Source organism: Peromyscus eremicus, chromosome 3 (assembly GCF_949786415.1).
Source record: "Peromyscus eremicus chromosome 3, PerEre_H2_v1, whole genome shotgun sequence".
NCBI classification, from domain to species: Eukaryota; Metazoa; Chordata; class Mammalia; order Rodentia; family Cricetidae; genus Peromyscus; species Peromyscus eremicus.
The window spans coordinates 15025742-15042985 of record NC_081418.1 but is presented as its reverse complement, the minus strand read 5'-3'; the positions used below and the strand labels follow the sequence as shown (position 1 = coordinate 15042985).

Here is a 17244-nt window from a genome sequence, read left to right as displayed (position 1 = left end):
AGCGTCTATGACGAGATTTTCCCTTTATCCCTTTTTCTTTTTCTTTTCTTTTTTTCTTCTCAAATTTCAGAGGGCGGATATGAAGGGTTGGGGAAATGAATGGGATCGAGATGTATGATATAAAAGACACAGAGAATAAATAAAAAGAAAGATAAAAAAAACATGTAGTTTCATGAGGCAAGGATATATACTTCTGCAAATTTCTTATCAAAATGTTTAACTGTAGCTGGGCGGTGGTAGTGCATGTCTTTAATCCCAGCACTTGAGAGGCAGAGGCAGGTGGATCTCTGTGAGTTCGAGGCCTACAGAGTGAGTTCCAGGCCAGCCATATACAGTGCTATACAGTGAAAGGCCATAGAGTGAAACTCTTTCTTGAAAACAAAACAAAAATGTCTGACTGTAAGCGGTTCCATTTCTCCTTTTCTTTGTGGTTAACTAGTAGCAAATTTGGGAGACTGCTCTAAGTGTGTGTTCCATCTGCTGTTTCTTTCTGTATCTTCTCTTCAAGTCTACGTGAAAAGAACAACTCCCCAACTCTAGGCTGCCAGATTATGTGCTTTAAAAATCCTCCCCTTGTAATCAAGCCTGAAAATGACTCAACAGTCATTATCACTGATCAAATGACATTCACAATAAAACTGTCTCAAAAAAGGAATTTCCTTCAAGCTTTAAGGATTTAGGAAGTCTCTTTTCCACTGGTAAAGAGGACACGGTTATTGGCAGGAAACTATGGGGCTATAGTTTCCAAAGAAGTCAACAGCCTCTTGTGGCAGCTGGTCCTATGGATCTATCCTTTTTGGGTGAAGGGTGGGCGATGAGGCTCCAAGGAGCACAGCTGAACCTGCTAGAGAGTCAGTGCAGGGCACCCCATGTCTATAGTGAAGGGGCACCCCATGTACAGAGGGTCTGTAGTGAGGGGGCACCCCATGCTCAAAGGGGTCTGCAGTGCGGGGGCACCCCATGTACAGAGCCTGGTAACTTGTGTTTGATCCCAGAAACCTATACAAAGTAATGGAAGGACAGAAGTAACTCCACAGAGATGTCCCATGACTTCCACATGTGCATTGTGGCATAGTCATACACACACACACACACACACACACACACACACACACACACACACACACGCACGTGCACGTGGGTGCGCACATACACACACATGCATGCATACACATACCATGCATTCATACATACACACATACACACAAACTTTAATTATATTAAAATTAAAAAACCCACATTACTGCACATACAGACTTACTAAACAGAACCCTTCTGCCCTTGTGAAGGATGGAATTCAAACTGCTACTTACCACTCTGCTTTTTCCAACTTGGTCACTGCTTATGCAATGAACTCCATCACATTTGTCTTTATAGAACTTGGACTCCCTTTCTGCCCTCTCTGAACACATTATCCTGCATATTTCAATACTATACCTCTGCTCACGACACCTCTTGGCTTTAGAGAAGGATCTTTTTTCCCCTTTCTTAAAACTATCACCCACTGAAGCCCCAGCTGAGACCACTCAAGTTTGAAAATACCTAAGCCTCTTTAGCGTTTGGAATATTTACTCTTTTTTGCTACTCATTAGGTGCCCAGCTGAGGGTACAAAATAAGACACACTATTTTCCTTTGTTCTCATCAGGGCAAGGTTCCCTCGCATTCTGATTGATACAGTTTTTAATCTCCCTGTCTAAGGAGAAAGCATATTTACACAGACACTATACTTGCAATGCATTTTCTATACTTTTTGAGGATGGAACTTCTACAAAGCCCTGCTAGGTTAAATAAAGACAAGGCCCCTAGAAATTCTGTAATGAAGATCAGCTTTGAATGGAAAGAAAAATGTCCTGAGAGAACTCATAGCTGTTTGCTATGCTTCCCCTAACACATTCCCTCAGCTCAGACAGGATTAAGATTTCTCCCTGGATATGCAACGATTGCATTTCCAGCTAAAACGGGGCATTTGGACTGAATTTTGTGCAATGGAATGCACATAGTTGTGTTTAAAATGTACTTTCATGTTGAGTCATCTTAAGAACGTTTGGAATAAAGATAAATGCTTTTACATAACTCTGCTTTCAATTGATTTGTTTTTAAATTGGGCACGGTTTAATCCCAGAATTCAGGTGTATCGCTATGAGTGTAAGGCCAGGCTTGTATGTGTAGTGAGGCCCTGTCTAATATATGTTTGTTTTTTTTCTCATGAGTATTACAATTGGAGGGCACTATCCTTCTTCTAATAATGAATGAAAAGTATTTTAATAAGTGTTTTTTTTTTTTAAGCATATCGCAATTAGCTGACATCTAGCAGAGCTTCACTTGAAATCTTGAATGGCCCTCAAAGGCCCATGTGTTGGGAAGTGGTGTAAGGTTTAGGTGAAAGGGCCTTCTGGAAGAGAGGATGATGGGAACCTGGTCCCTTCCTGTTTCTCTTTGACTTCTAAGCCACCAAGACATAGTGTTTTACCACAGGCTCCAAAACATTAAGCCAAATTACCCCAGATGGAGACCTGTGAAACTGTGAGCCAAATGGTTTCTTCCAGGTGTCTGTCACAGTAACAGACAGCTAACAAGATCAGAATGCAAATGCTCCTGAGACACCGAAAGCCAGAGAAGCCTAGTTCCCTAACACAAACTGATATAGCATCTGAACATGATGTGGTTTATTCTTGTATACTTTAAACCACCTCCGATCACTTATAATTCCTAATACAGTGGAAATGCTAATATTTGTTATAAACAACAAGAAAAGTCTTTCTGTGCTCAAAGACACACTTATTTTTTCTTTTTTGTAAGTTTGGCCTATGGTTGGTTGAGTATGTAGATTCAGAAAGCTAGGCTACAGAAAACTAACTATATGACATTTACATGAAGCAATGCCTGAGACAGCCTGAGAAACAAAACCAGGAAAGGGAAGGGCTGGGTGACTATGTATTTTCAAATAATAAAGGGCAAAGCAGCTTGAACTGGAAGTTGAAATTCATAAATTCTTTAGTATTTATGTTAGAAAAGATACTAGTCTCTATGTACCAACATGCCAGTGTTCTGAATGGACTGGAAAATGTAACTTCATCTTCTTTGAAAATGGCTCAGCGATGCTTGGCCAGAAGTGGCAAGCTCATCAACAGAAAAATGAAACCTAACAACAGTTCATCTCAGTGAAAAAGAAATTGTTAATGAAATAATCTCTAAACTGAGGAAATAAATATTTAAAGGATTACTGATTACAATATTTCAATAAAAAGAGAGCTAATTGGCATCAATAAGATGAAACAAAAACCAGGAAAACATTCGGATATGCTCATTTATAAAATCAATTTGTAGAAAAATATTTCATTGGAAACTTCTAGGATTATAAACACCCTCCTTTCACCAGTGAGCTGCCATGCAGTATTTTACCTATCAGTTGGTGAATAATCCCCCTTTCACAAAGATCCTTGTTCACAGTCTCGTCTTCCAGATAAACCATGGCTCTGAGGAGTCGTAAAGTATAGCGCATCTGTGCAAACTTGTTCCCACGGCCACCTGTGCCATGGAAACTGTTACCGTGAATGAAGAAGGAATCTGTGGGGGAAATAAATAATTGAATTTATAACTAAGAAATTAAAGCATAAAACAGTTCAACTAAATGTTCTTGTTTAAAAAAAAACAACATATCAGGCATTTTAAATATCTATACATTTAAACAGATGTTAAAATTCAGTCATGTTTGCTTGTTCTTTCCCTACAGAAATATTATCCCTTCCCCTTCTCTTTCTAGTCTCAGAATGGAAACATGCCTTTTCAAATTTTACCCAAAGGTATCATTGTGTCTTTTACAATATTCTTCCTTATCAAATTCTTATGTTCATGAGTCTATTTATTTTCTTTTTAAGAATTCAACAAAATAACATTTATAAATTGAGACTCTTCTCCTTGATAAGCTATACTTGGAGATAGTGCTTTTGGCTAAAAAAAAAAATCTAGATTTTTAAATCTTATGAAGTTATTTAAGGATTTGTGTCCAATTGAAGCCTAAATGTATTTTCAGGAGCTGAAATAGTATCTGGTACTTGGTAAACACTCAATCAATATTTGTTGAATGAATATATTAAACTATTGTCAAGATTGTTTTATTTCCTCCCCAAGTATAATTTTTATAGGCCTCATAATACAATAATTTAAATAAAATCATATATATATATATAATTACTTTAAAATGTTTATTAATTATATTGAAATCTCAATGGTTTTAAAAGACTCGTTCTATCTTTAATTATGTGTAAGCGTGTGCGCCTCTGTGGGGGCATGTGCACATGAATGCAGGTGTCTGTAGAGGCCATTGAATCCCCTGGAGCTGGAGTTAAAGGTATTTGTGAGCTCCCTGGCGTAGGTGTTTGGAGCTAAACTCAGGTCTTCTGTAAGAACAGTCTGTGATATGAACTGCTGAGCCAGCTCTCTATCCCTAAAACCTCAATGTTTATGAAGACATATAAAAACACTAAAAGAATGAATTCAATATTTGTCTTTTCTTCAATTTAGCAATTGCTTTTCTGTGCAGATGCTGAGAGTTCAGATGACATACAGATTCGAATCTTGACAGGGCCCTGCAGGGCACTCACCCTCGTGCTCACACCATTCCAGAAAGGCAAGGATCCGAGCGTTGCCCTGGCATGACATATACTCCTCTATTAGCAACGGAGCCACTGAAGACAAGGTGGCAATCGCATGCAGTTGCAGTTCTTCATACTGTGCGGCAGACCACTCGACAATTTTGAGTTTCTCAGGTTTTTTGACGTAGGTAAACAAAGCCAAAATAACATTACCATCGATTAATAGCTGTAAGAAACAGCAAAATGGACTTTGTTAGCAGCATAATTAAAGTATCTTTATTTAATTTAGCAAAATTTGATGTTTTAGTGATAGTATCAAAATATTTCCTTTATCTGTGACAGTACCCCAAACACATGGAAATAAAACAGATAACACACCACCCCCATCAACAGCAGCCTGGCGACAGGAAGAGCACTGACCCCCTTTCCTGGGCGCAAGCTCCAGAGGTGACAATAATGGAAAATGCACACTAATTTGTTTCTACATGCAATAAAACTGTAAGTAGGAAATCGGAGGCAAATAAATGAGTGGCATTTCTTCCCTCATTCTTCATTTTTCTTCTGTTACAGTGCTAGCGATCAGACCCAGGGCCTTGTGCCTACTTGTCAAACAGCCTACTGCTAAGCTACACCTCTAGCCCTCAAAGGAAATAACAGGGCAACACAAACTGTTTCTTAAGTACAACTGATAGAATTTATACACTGTATCAACGACTGTCAGTCAGGTCATATGCTGTATTTAATTAGATTCTTTAAGATTTTATAACTTTATTGAACCTAGCATTTCAAAAAAAAGTAAAAACTGAATAATTATAAAATAGCCAATGGTTAACACAGCTGATACTAGCTGATGCATATTTCAGTTCACAAGAGTGTGAAACACTGTCCTATGTGATACTGCCTCCTACTTGCTTAGCATTACTCTATAAAGAGGGTTTCCTAACAATTACGAGGTTTTTCAGCTTCTCTACTGAATTCACTTAGTGTGGTACTTCATGGTGTATATTCAAAGAGATCAAGATTTGGAGTTGAGTAAATATGAACAAGAATATTAGTGCTAGCATCACTGTGGAGATCCAGTGGAGAAGGTTTGAAATACTCCATGAATTATGATAGTATACATATTGATTAGTCCTACTATTGTTGGGCCAAAGATATGTAACCTCAAAAATTAACTCCATTGTTGTTCACAATGTATTTTAAAAACCTTATGACAACCTTTGTGCTATTTGACTCTGTTGTCTATAAAATACTACACCAGTAGAAACTGACAAAATGTAGAATAAAATTCAATTGTTGACTTTATGCTTGTAAGACTTAGATCACTCTCCACTGTAATAATAATAATAATAAAACATATTTTATGGAAGTATTTTTCTGGTAAGCATTTCAAAAAAAATATATAAGCTGTATACATTATATATTTGATACAAATTATAAAATTATAACTTAAATGTAATATATCTTTCTCTGATTTTGCTATATATAATAGATATTCTCAAGAAAATGCCAAGCCCATTTAAATTTCTTATAGTCTAACATCAACAACAATTATAATAATGAAGTCTCAGAATCATCCCCAAGGTGGGTGTTGCCCCTCTGCTAAAGATGAACTACATGGGATTTAGAAAAACTAATTATTCCACTCAAAAGCATACTCCTAAAAGTGATCTTACTGGGATGGTACCCACTCATCACCTCACCCCACTTTTACATCATCAATCCTTATCTTGATAAAGTGAACACTCACTTCGTTCATGAAAAGAGCTTCAGAGAATTTCAGGTTAGAAGGAAATGTCACTTAATGCAGCAAGGAGCTGAACTAACAAAACAGTAATACATTTCTCAAACACTTTACAATTGACCAAGGCTTTACCTCAAGCTCTTATGAGCCTTTTGTGCAAGTGTTCTGAGCTTCATAAAGTAGGACTAAGTCCCAGATAGGGAAGGGGAATTGGCCAAGGTCACACAAAAGGTGAGAAGCCATTTAATCCCAGTGTTCCTCAAATTACATCACATATGTGAAATAATGAACACAGCAAGATAAATGAGGAAATAAAAATTAAAGATGTTAGGCTTGAGTGGAGAAAACATGAGTTCATAAGCGTCTGAGACGGCCTAACAGAGTCAGCAATGACCTTCAACATTAATCATCCCTTAGCTTGACAGTCAGGAACGCAATCTGCTGGATGTGGGGGCTGCATCTGTGATTTAATGGAAGAGTGTTTTCCTTGCATGAGCAACTGAAAAATAGATGGGATAGTCTGGGATGTGTGAGCTACTTTTGTTTTGTGTTCTTAGTTAGGAGACCTGCATATATTGATAGATCTCTTAGCTCTGACTATTTTGTGCGTGTGTGTGTGTGTGTGTGTGTGTGTGTGTGTGTGTGTGTGTGTGTATGTGTGTGTGTGTGTGTGTGTGTGTGTGTGTGTGTGTGGTTCAAAGTTAGGTCCTTTGTGTTTATTGTTTGCAATTCAAATGGCTATAATCCAAGCTGATAACTTCGCTACTTTCTATGATATAGATATGGGTTGGTTAATGAAAGATTTGCAATCGTGACTTTAAAAAACTATGCTATAAAGTGAGATGCTTTTATTAATTTTTCTGTTTTGATTAGTCTTTACCTGCACAGTAGTTAAATCTTTACATAAGATCACAATTATATTGAATAGCAATTTCTTCAACTCAAAATCTTCATAGGAATTAGAAAGCTTAAGATTTTTTACCAAAGGATTTTGACTTTTAACTGTAAGAGGAAAAAAAGAGAGAGAAATAAAAGCTAAAATTATACGTAAGACTCATCAAGACACTTACAAAATGCTTAAGGTGGTGCAATTTTTACCTTCATTAAAAGTTGCAAACAGTATCAAATCTCTGGTAAAGCCACATTCCTATTACAAACACACAAAATAAGAAAGCAGAAAGGTGAACAATCAGACTGGCAATTAAGATACAGGTGCCCATATTTGCCTCCTATTCAACTGCTACTATATAGATTCCCTACTGTAATTCATTTGAATTTATAATGCTAATACTAATGAATAAAAGTGAAAAAACAATGCCACATGGCTAGGTAATTCTAATTTACTGAATTTAAACTTGCTTCTGCAGCTTCTAAGAAGTTTCATATTAGTCTGTGAATATAGATGTGATGTGATATTTGAAAGTGAGTGAGAAGAGTCAGCACATAGAGCCTGCCTGGTTACTTCTGGGATTCACTGTCTACACCTTTAAATGATACCCCAAAGGAGGAAAGTCCAATTCTTCTCAATGGCTATTCTTTTCGATCTTGCCTTTATCCCAGTCACTCTCATTACATCGAAGAACAGCCAACAGAGAACAAAACAGTGCTTCTTAACACAAAAAGCCCTGAGGAATTATCAGAGCTGCAAATACCTCAGCACTCCTGACAAAGGCATGTGATTGGACTTTATATAGTAAGGAAAATTTATAGGGGGAAATAATGATGGGCTTTGCATTATGGTATGATTTTTCTACTTCTTCAGAATTCACATGGCTTCTTTAAAAATATAAGAATGTTACTACTTTGATTTCTGTTCATGGAATCACCAGAATGTTTACAGTAGCAGAAGTGAGAACTCACTGACAGACAGACAGACATAAGATCTGCCTACATATGGTAGACTTAACGAGGTGCTCTGTTGGATGATTTATGTGTTTTCACACCATGAATTCCATGACTTTTTAAATGTTGGGACACTTGATGTACACTGACAGGTATTGGGACCTTTATAGCTAGTCCTTTGAAACCCAATGTAGAAATTAATATGGCCGATGTGTGAATATTATTGTAAGTATTATTCCAAAATCTCAAACATTCAATGATTTGTTCACTATAAAATACAGGGAGGGGATGGAAAGATGTCTGAGGAGTTAAGAGCGTGTACTGCTCTTACAGACAACCCAATTTCAGTTTCCAAAACCCCTTTAGGTGGCTCACAACCACCTGTTACTCCAACTCCAGGTGTCCCAACACTCTCTACTGCCTCTATGGGCATCTACACTCACAGAGAAAGACCCACACTCAGACAGACACACATACACATAATTAAAAATATTAAAATAAGTATTTTTAAATACAGGGAAGATTATCTTCTCATATGGCTAGGTAGTTATGATAAAAGAAATCTTCTTTGAGCAACATATAAAAAGCATCAATCTTGTGGCCAAGAGAAAGTAGACACTGGAAGAAAGTTAGAACTCTGATAAAGACTAAAGAAGAATTGACTATGTAAATTGTCATACCAACTCCTTTATTACTGGCTTTAAACCTGGCAGCAATCCCTGTTCTACACCTTGTGGGGATGCTAAACTCAAAGGTAAACCTGTTGTCTAAGTGGGCCAATGAATCAGAAGACTGAGACAACCACAGCCACTAGAATGAAAGGTACAGTCTCATAAAAGAGAAAGCCAGAAGGGGAACTCAAATATGCATACAAATGCTTCCCCAGACTCTGACTACTGCCTGACCTATCTAAATACAGAGAATTCTACACGTCATAGTTATGGCTAGAAGAGCCAAACTGGGATTTGATGGATCCCAGTTGGAGGCATCATAGTTGGACCACATAGTTGGATGAATGTAGACAAGTCCAATGTCTACTAATAACAAAACTGAAAAAGTACTTTTCAGAGGCCTATGGTAGAACCCACAGTAAAGATACTCATAATGAATGGGAACACAGGAACTCTGCATAAAAGGAGAAACTGTAAAAAGGGATCAAAGAGGGCTAGGATATAGCTCAGTGGTAGAACCCTTGTCTGTTATGAAGAAAGCCCTGGGCTTGATCTCCAGAACTGGGAAAAAAAAGAAATTCTAATATCTGAAATAAAAACACACAGAAAGGATGGACAGCATGATGGATGTGACAGGGATAGTCAGTTAATTTAAATATGTAGACCAATCCAATCATCCAATCTGAGGACTAGAGAGAAAAAAATATTGAAAACAGTCACCAGAAGCCTATAACCATATGAGACAACATAAAAAATTATCAAATGTACAAGTAATCAGAATGCTAGAAGAAAACAGGAGAGAGAATACACTGAAGACCAATGATGAAAATAATGGTCCTAATCTGTTCAAAGTTAGTGAAAAAACTACATATGTAAGAAACACTATAAAGGATAAACACAAAAGGGATTATGCCTTGGCCCACTGTACTAAAACTGATGAACACCAATGATAAAGGGGAAAATCTTGAAAACAGAATTTCAAGGACACTTTTCATGTCAGGGAGCGAGAATTTGAAATAACAAATACTTACAAGGAACAGCAGAGAGCAGAAGACAGTGGGACATTATCTTCAAAGTGCTAGTAGAGAATTTTTTTCAACCTAGGGTTCTATATTCAATGAACATAAAATTCAATAATTAAGGTGATATTTTGAGATAAAAGAGATTTTGTTGAGAGCAGGTACCACATTTGTACCACATGAAATGATAAACAAAGTTCTTTTATTGGAAAAGAAATGAAGTTAGGTGGACAGGAAAAAAAAAAAGAAAAACACCAGAAATAATGAATCTGTAAGTGATGAAACATGAAGAGGATGCCAGAGCTCCACAGGAATGCCACAGAGTGGCAGAGTGGAAGTGCAGTGGTGACTCTCTTGACATCCAGATACAACTTAGCACTGCAATAAAACACAGGAATACTATAACATAGTTTAGAATACCCCCGCCACTTTCACCGTTAGAATTAACGCCATCTGATGCGTACTTACAATCATTGGTGCTCCAGGGTTCTGAGCTATAATTGTGGTGATAACTAATATATCATTTCTAAGCTGACGGTCATAATGACTATGGCCCCTCATAAACAGATTTTTAAATATTTCCTTCAAGGCCCTAGAAAACAAAATATTAAAAATGATATTGTTATAGGCAAAATGTTTGTGCTTCTACAAAATTCATTTGTTGAAATCCTCCCTTGTAAGAAGTTTTGGGAAGACATTTAGACACAAAGGTAGAGCCATCATAAAGGAATCACTGTCCTCACAACAGGAACCCCAGAGAGCTCTACTGTGGATCTCATTCCCTGTGAGATGAGATGTCAGAGTCCTGATATCTAGAAGAGCATGTGTACCAGAACCCTGCCATGCTGGCACCCTGAGCTGATTTCTAACCTCTAACACTGTGAGAAAAAAGTTACCGTTGTTTCTCAACTACAGCTCTCTGGTACTTCGTTAAGGAAGGCTGAACTGAGACACATTTCTATGGAAATACTTATGTCTCCATCAACAAAATCCTACTCTGAATTTTAGACTATTGACCCAGTGTTTCTCATCTTTTGATCCTTCCAAACCTGCTTCTAATTCACAGCAATGCACCAGATAAGAACTCACTAATCTAAGTACCCACGGTTGCCGATGTGACTGTTAGAAGACGTAATCATGGCATGTTAAAGCCACTCCAAGCTGCTCTTTATTCTTAGAACGAAGTCCTCCTTAGCCAGCTCCCCAGGGCTCTGCCATCACGGTTCTTGCTCCCCTGTAGCCTCGGCCCTTAACAGCCTGCCTTACCCTTCTGCCTTCCTCGAACTAAACTTCTTTCAGGTTTTTAGTTTTTGTTTTTTTCTGAATCTGATTTTTACTTCTCTTTCCCTGTGTAGGATGCTCTCTGCAAAAGGCTCTTCTGTGTGACTGATTCCTAATCACTGAGACACTGCTGAGGTTAAGGAGTACGAGGAAGCATAAACCACCTCCTCCACTCCAGGTCAGGTTCCTTCTGCAGCAGACAGTCATTGTTTTTGCCTCCTGGAGCCCATCTGCAGTTTTCTTTGTGGTAACGCTACCTTTATTTCTTTATTTAGGCATTTGCTCTCCCCAGCCTGTGGTTCTACAGCAGCGGCTCTCAACCTTCCCACTGCTGAGGCCCTTTAATACACAGTTCTTCATGTTGTGGTGACCCCCAACCATAACATTATTTTCACTGCTACTTAATAACTGTAATTTTGCTACTGTTATGAATCATAATGTAAATATCAGACATGCAAACCCTGTGAAAAGGCTGTTTTAGGCTTGCGACCCACAGGTTGAGAACCACTGTTCCATCAGGATACAGACAGAAGAGTGAAGACGGCACCAAGGGACAGAGAGGTGCCAAGCCTCCACGTTTTCTGAGGTTTCAATCAAGAGGCTCACGAAATCAGCTTTTTCTTTGTTTTTTTTTTTTTTTTAATTTTTATTTTTAGTTGCACTCTCATCAGTTGGAGTTCTAGTTTCTTTTCTGTTGTGACCAAGCCAGGCTATGGTAGTGCGCATGCCTTCAGTCCCAGCACTCGGGAGGCAGAGGCAGGCGGATCTCAGTGAGTTCCAGGAAAGGCGCAAAGCTACACAGAGAAACCCTGTCTCAAAAACAAAACAAAACAAAAAATCACTAACCAAAAGCAACTTAGAGAAGGAATGATCTGTTTGGCTTATACTTCAGGTCACAGTTCATCAGAGGGGAAGTCAAGGCAAGAACTCAAGCAGAAACCTGATGGTAAAACAACATGGAGAAACAGTGCTGTTGGGCTCACTCACAGGCTCATGCTTAACGAGCTGTCTTGTGTAGCCTGGAACCCACTGTTCAGGGAATCGTGCTCCCCTCAGTGGGCGGGGCCATCTTAGATCAGTTACAGTAAAGACAATCATCCACAGACATACAGGCCAATCTGACCTGACCAATCCCTCAATGGGGACTCCCTTCTCAGTAATTACTGACTGTGCCAAGTTAACAGTGAAAGCTAACTAAGACAGTAGGGTTGGGTTTGGGGGTCACTTGAAAGCAAAAACATGTTCATCTATCTTATTTTGAAAAAAGATGCCATACCTTGTAAAAATCTCTGTCATTACACTTATTATACCTTCGCTTAATTGCTTATGTACTTGTTTTTCTTTGTAAATATAAGAGAAGGTCCATGAAATGTTATTGTTTAGTTTTTGATTAAAATTTTATTTTAGTGGTTGGGATGTAAAAACAAATAGATAAGTAAAATTATTTTAGATTTGTTATATATATATATATATATATATATATATATATATGTATATGAGTGTTTTGCTCTCAGGTATGTCTATGCCCCACATGCATGTGTGATACCCATGGAGGTCACAAGAGGGCATTGGATCCCCTAGAACTGGAGTTATGAGTGGTTAGGAGCTGCCATGTGGGTGCTAGGAATCAACCCGCATCCTCTGCAAAAACTTAACTGCTGAGACATCTCTTCAACTCTTCTATTTTATTTTAGTTTTTAAAATAGGGTCTCAATATGTAGCTCTGTTTATCCTGGAGCTCACTCTTGAACTCACAGAGCTCTGTCTTCCTCTGCCTCCCAAGTCCTGGGATTAAAGTGTGTTGTTAGTACACCAAGCTTTTAGTTATATTTTTATGGTCTCAGACTGACCATACCACAATAGACAATAATTATTTATTGAACAATTGAGTAAGCAACTTGAAAACTTACATTTTACTGACAATTACAAAATTGAAAAGGTAGTAAGTAATAATCAGAAATCTAATGAATAAATAGTTATAAAAGTCTAATTTTACTTTATCCATCTGTAAAGGCACAATTTAACTATGTAGTATGATACTTTTAGGGCATCCTACTTAGACAAGCATGGCTTCTCTGGTAATTCCAGTACTGGGAAAGAAGAGGAAAGAGACCATCCTCACTCAACTACATTGCAAGTTCCAGGCTAGCCTTACTACATGAGACCTATCTCAGAACTCACAAAAGGACAAAAAGCGTAACTTCTTTTATCTCTAATGGCATGAAGCCCAACCATCAGCTGAATCAAAAATTCAATTGGACACAGATTCAAAGTGGTTAGTTATCTATCACTGGCCACGGTTCAAGGCAAATGACATTCCTATCTACCCACATACACTTACAGCAGGCATTCCAAGTTACTAAGCTGTTGTATAATTTCCTCTTTTGAAGATCTTTCCAATAAATTCCAAAGTATTTCTGATGAACGAAACAGAAGCTGTCCTGAGGGATCTGGGTCATTGAGGCGAGCACAGATTCTGCTGGCTGCTTGACCTTTCACCATTAAAGTGCAATTGACTTCTGAAAAGTAAATTTAACAAACCAGTCTGTTAGAGAGAAAGAAAAGTAGTGAACAATGAAATGTTGAAATTCAGCAGTACTATACACACCGGAAGTCGAGAGGTGCTGCAGAACTTTAAGAACCCAAAGTTTCTCAACAAGCTGGTTTTCAAGTAGGAGCACGGACTGGACCATTGCTTTGGCCAGTCCTCCGACTTCAGCCATCTTAATCTTGTATGACGAGCTAACCTGCTGGTAGCCTAAAGCCATAACAGGGACAATTATTTCACATAAGAATCATTTGAGAACAAAAACAACATAAAAACTTTTTTTGAGAACAAAAACAATATAAAAACTTTTTTTTTTTTTTTTGAGACTGGGTTTCTCTGTGTAGTTTTGGTGCCTATCCTGGATCTCGTTCTGTAGTCCAGGCTGGCCTCGAACTCACAGAGATCTGCCTGGCTCTGCCTCCCGAGTGCTGGGATTAAAGGCGTGCGCCACCACCTCCTGGTGATCAAAAACTTTTTAAAGAACACATGGCATTTACAACTTGTACAGTAGAGGGATGGGCAAAGTTTTCTATAAATGGTCAGACAGTATATCTTTGCAGATTACTACGTTCTATGTCTCAACTGTCTAGCTCAAGATATTGTAGCATGATATCATAGCCTTGAAGAAAGCCATAACTAAGATGAAAAAAATGGGCATGGTTGTATCCAATAACATTTAATTTACAGTACTCCAGTTTTTCCCCGAGGGGTCCATAGTCTTTTGGCCTTGAAATAAACCCACGGATTTTGGAAACACATCTTAAATTCTAAAAATAAACAAACAAACAAGCAAACAACAACAACAACAACAAAACACCAAGTACCAGCCAGTAAGTAGTAACTTTCTCTAAAGTCAAATAACATGGTAACAAATCCTTTACATTTTCACTCTATGTGACAATGTACTGCTTGAACTCTTTCAAGGGATAAGAATTACATCACATCAGCAGTAAAGAAGAGGAGAGAAGTAAATGATTGTGAATTCGGGGTATTTTAGGGCAGCGAACAGCATGACTTACAAACTTCCATCCTGCTGTAGGCCTTATGAGGCACACTACCCCTTTTGCTGGTTGCACAGGTACCTGCCTCACTGTTTGTAGCCATGGGATTAAATAAACACCACAGTAAGGTGAAGCTGTTTTTTCTCAGTGATCTCACATATAACTCCATGACATCTTGACTTTTGAAACCAACTAGATTCTCTTTAACTATGACGTAGTTCTGAGATGTCTGTCAGTTTGTTTTAACTTTCTGAGTTTGGTCTCTGGGTCATACACAAGGCCCTGTCCGTTCCTGAGATGGGTTGTCTGGGGTATGCTCTATACTCACTGTGAAAGTTTAAAAAGGCACTACAAATACAAAGAGGGCTGGAGAGATGGCTCACCAGGTAAGAAAGAGCACTTGCTCTTCAAGCATGAGAACATCGTGCGGTGGTGGGCACGCCTTTAATCCCAGCACTTGGGAGTCAGAGCCAGGCGGATCTCTGGGAGTTTGAGGGCCAGCCTGGTCTACAGAGCAAGATCAGGACAGGCACCAAAACTACACAGAGAAACCCTGTCTGAAAACAAAACAAAACAAAACAAAACAAACAAACAAACAAACAAGCATGAGAACTTGAGTTTGAATCTTTAACAAGAAGGTAAAATGCTTGGCATGGCTTGGGCATGGTGGCACATGCCTTTCATTTAAGCACTCAGGAGTCAGAGGCAAGCAGATCTCTATGAGTTCTCTGCTAGTCTGGTCTGTACAGACAGTACCAGGCCAGCCAGGAGGAAATAGTGGCACTGTGTCTCAACAACAACAACAACAACAACAAAAACAAACAAATCTTAACAACAAAATGAAACACAAATACAAAAAAGCATGACATGGCTACACACCTGCCTGTGACTCCAGGGCTTGGAGGTAGAGTCAGTAAGGCTGCTGGGGATTATTGGCCATCAGCTTAACTCTAGGTTTAGTAAGAGACCGGGTCTCAAAGGATTAGGGAGTGATAGGCCAGAACGCTCAACATCCTCAGCTACCTAAACACATACATGAGCATATACCATACACATATAGCACACACACACACACACACACACACACACACACACACACACACATACAAAATTTAAAAAATGAAAATACAAAGGAGAATAAAAATTGCTTATAATTTTACCATTTCAAAACCATATCTGGCTTTAAATAAAGTTTTAAGACATTTGCTTTATTTTAATTCTGTTTCTTTTGGTGCATGTTTGTGGCAATGTGTGCCACAATCCATGTGTGCTATGACATGTGTGTAGAGGTCAGAGGATGACCTACAGGAGTCAGTTCTTCCCTGCCACTATGCAGGTCCTGGGAACTGAACTCAAGTTGCCAGCCTTGACAGCAGATGCCTTTACCTACTGAGCCGTCTTGCCAGTCTTTTCTTCTTGTCTTTAAGAGGTGTCTCTATTTTGCTGAATCAGTTCTAAGGTTGTGTTCTTAATTCCAACTTCTCATGTTTACCTTGAGGATTTTGCCTTTCCACTTGCCACTTAGGGAAGTCTGCCTCCAAGCTTTATTTCCACATCCTAAAGTTAATAACAAAACCCAACTAACCATTCAGTGATCTGGCTACCGGTTAAGCTGCTGCTCCCATCTTCTTGTCTGCTTTACCATTTCAGTTCTAAGTACAAGTTTGTATTATGAGCTGCCCCTGCTTCATTCTCAAGTGGATGCTTCTGCTCTCACATCCTTTCAGAATGCTGTAAGATCATCATTGTCAACAGATCTCCAACATTAACCACAACTTTCTAGGTATGACACTAGCTTGGGTTTTCCATCCATCATTACAGAAATTTCTTCAGTACTGATACCAAGACCACCTTTCTTCATTAAACATTTCATTCATTAATATACATATGGTGGTCTTTAGGTTTCTTCCCCTGATAAACACAAATTAAATTATTTCTCACTTTTGAATATTTCCTTCAGGATAAGTATTTTTATAGAAGATGCTACACCAATTATTTGCTTCAAGTTCTTTCTGGTATATTGATAGGCTTATTCTTCCCTAAAAATTCTCATTGGATTTTGACATTACTTGCGACAACTGACAGCTTTTAAAAATATTTTTGCACATCCACATGATGTGGAACACATTCTTAAACATGGCTCCAATGAACACTTTGCATATTTCTTCTGTTCAAGGTTTCTCACTATAGTATGTTCTATGAATTGAATCAAGATAACTAGAGTTGTTCCACACAACTTATATTAATACAAGTTCACTGCATTTGACATTCTCCTGGGTCCTGGAAAGTCAGTCATGTGATAATGAACACTTCCCAAGCTTGTTGCTCAGAGATCCTTTCCAGCATGAGTTCTTTTATGCTTTTGAAAGTTACTGGGTTGAAAGAAGGCTTTCCCACATTGCTTACAACACTGAGTTTCTCTTTTTTGAATTTCTGTATGTCTTTACTAGTTAAGTAGAGCAGCTGAAGGTTTCACCACAGTGCTTAAATAAGACAGGATTCATTCTTCTATGAATCTTTTCACATATGCAAAGGACCTGAA

General features: G+C 38.3%; 1 protein-coding gene across 3 annotated transcripts in view; it reads right to left on the bottom strand.

Annotated features, from left to right (window-relative positions):
• Positions 1-17244, bottom strand: part of Cfap69 (cilia and flagella associated protein 69) — a 56599-nt gene that overhangs the window by 19797 nt on the left and 19558 nt on the right. For all 3 annotated transcript variants that reach the window (XR_009378160.1, XR_009378161.1, XM_059257303.1), the window contains exons 6-12: positions 13762-13911; positions 13495-13672; positions 10341-10464; positions 7439-7487; positions 7221-7342; positions 4606-4822; positions 3404-3568 (exon numbers count right to left, since the gene is read on the bottom strand). Coding sequence is in view for 1 of the 3 variants with exons in the window: in XM_059257303.1 (XP_059113286.1) it covers positions 3404-3568; positions 4606-4822; positions 7221-7342; positions 7439-7487; positions 10341-10464; positions 13495-13672; positions 13762-13911 (1005 nt within the window). In the remaining 2 variants the exon portion in view is untranslated. The remainder of the gene's footprint in view (positions 1-3403; positions 3569-4605; positions 4823-7220; positions 7343-7438; positions 7488-10340; positions 10465-13494; positions 13673-13761; positions 13912-17244) is intronic.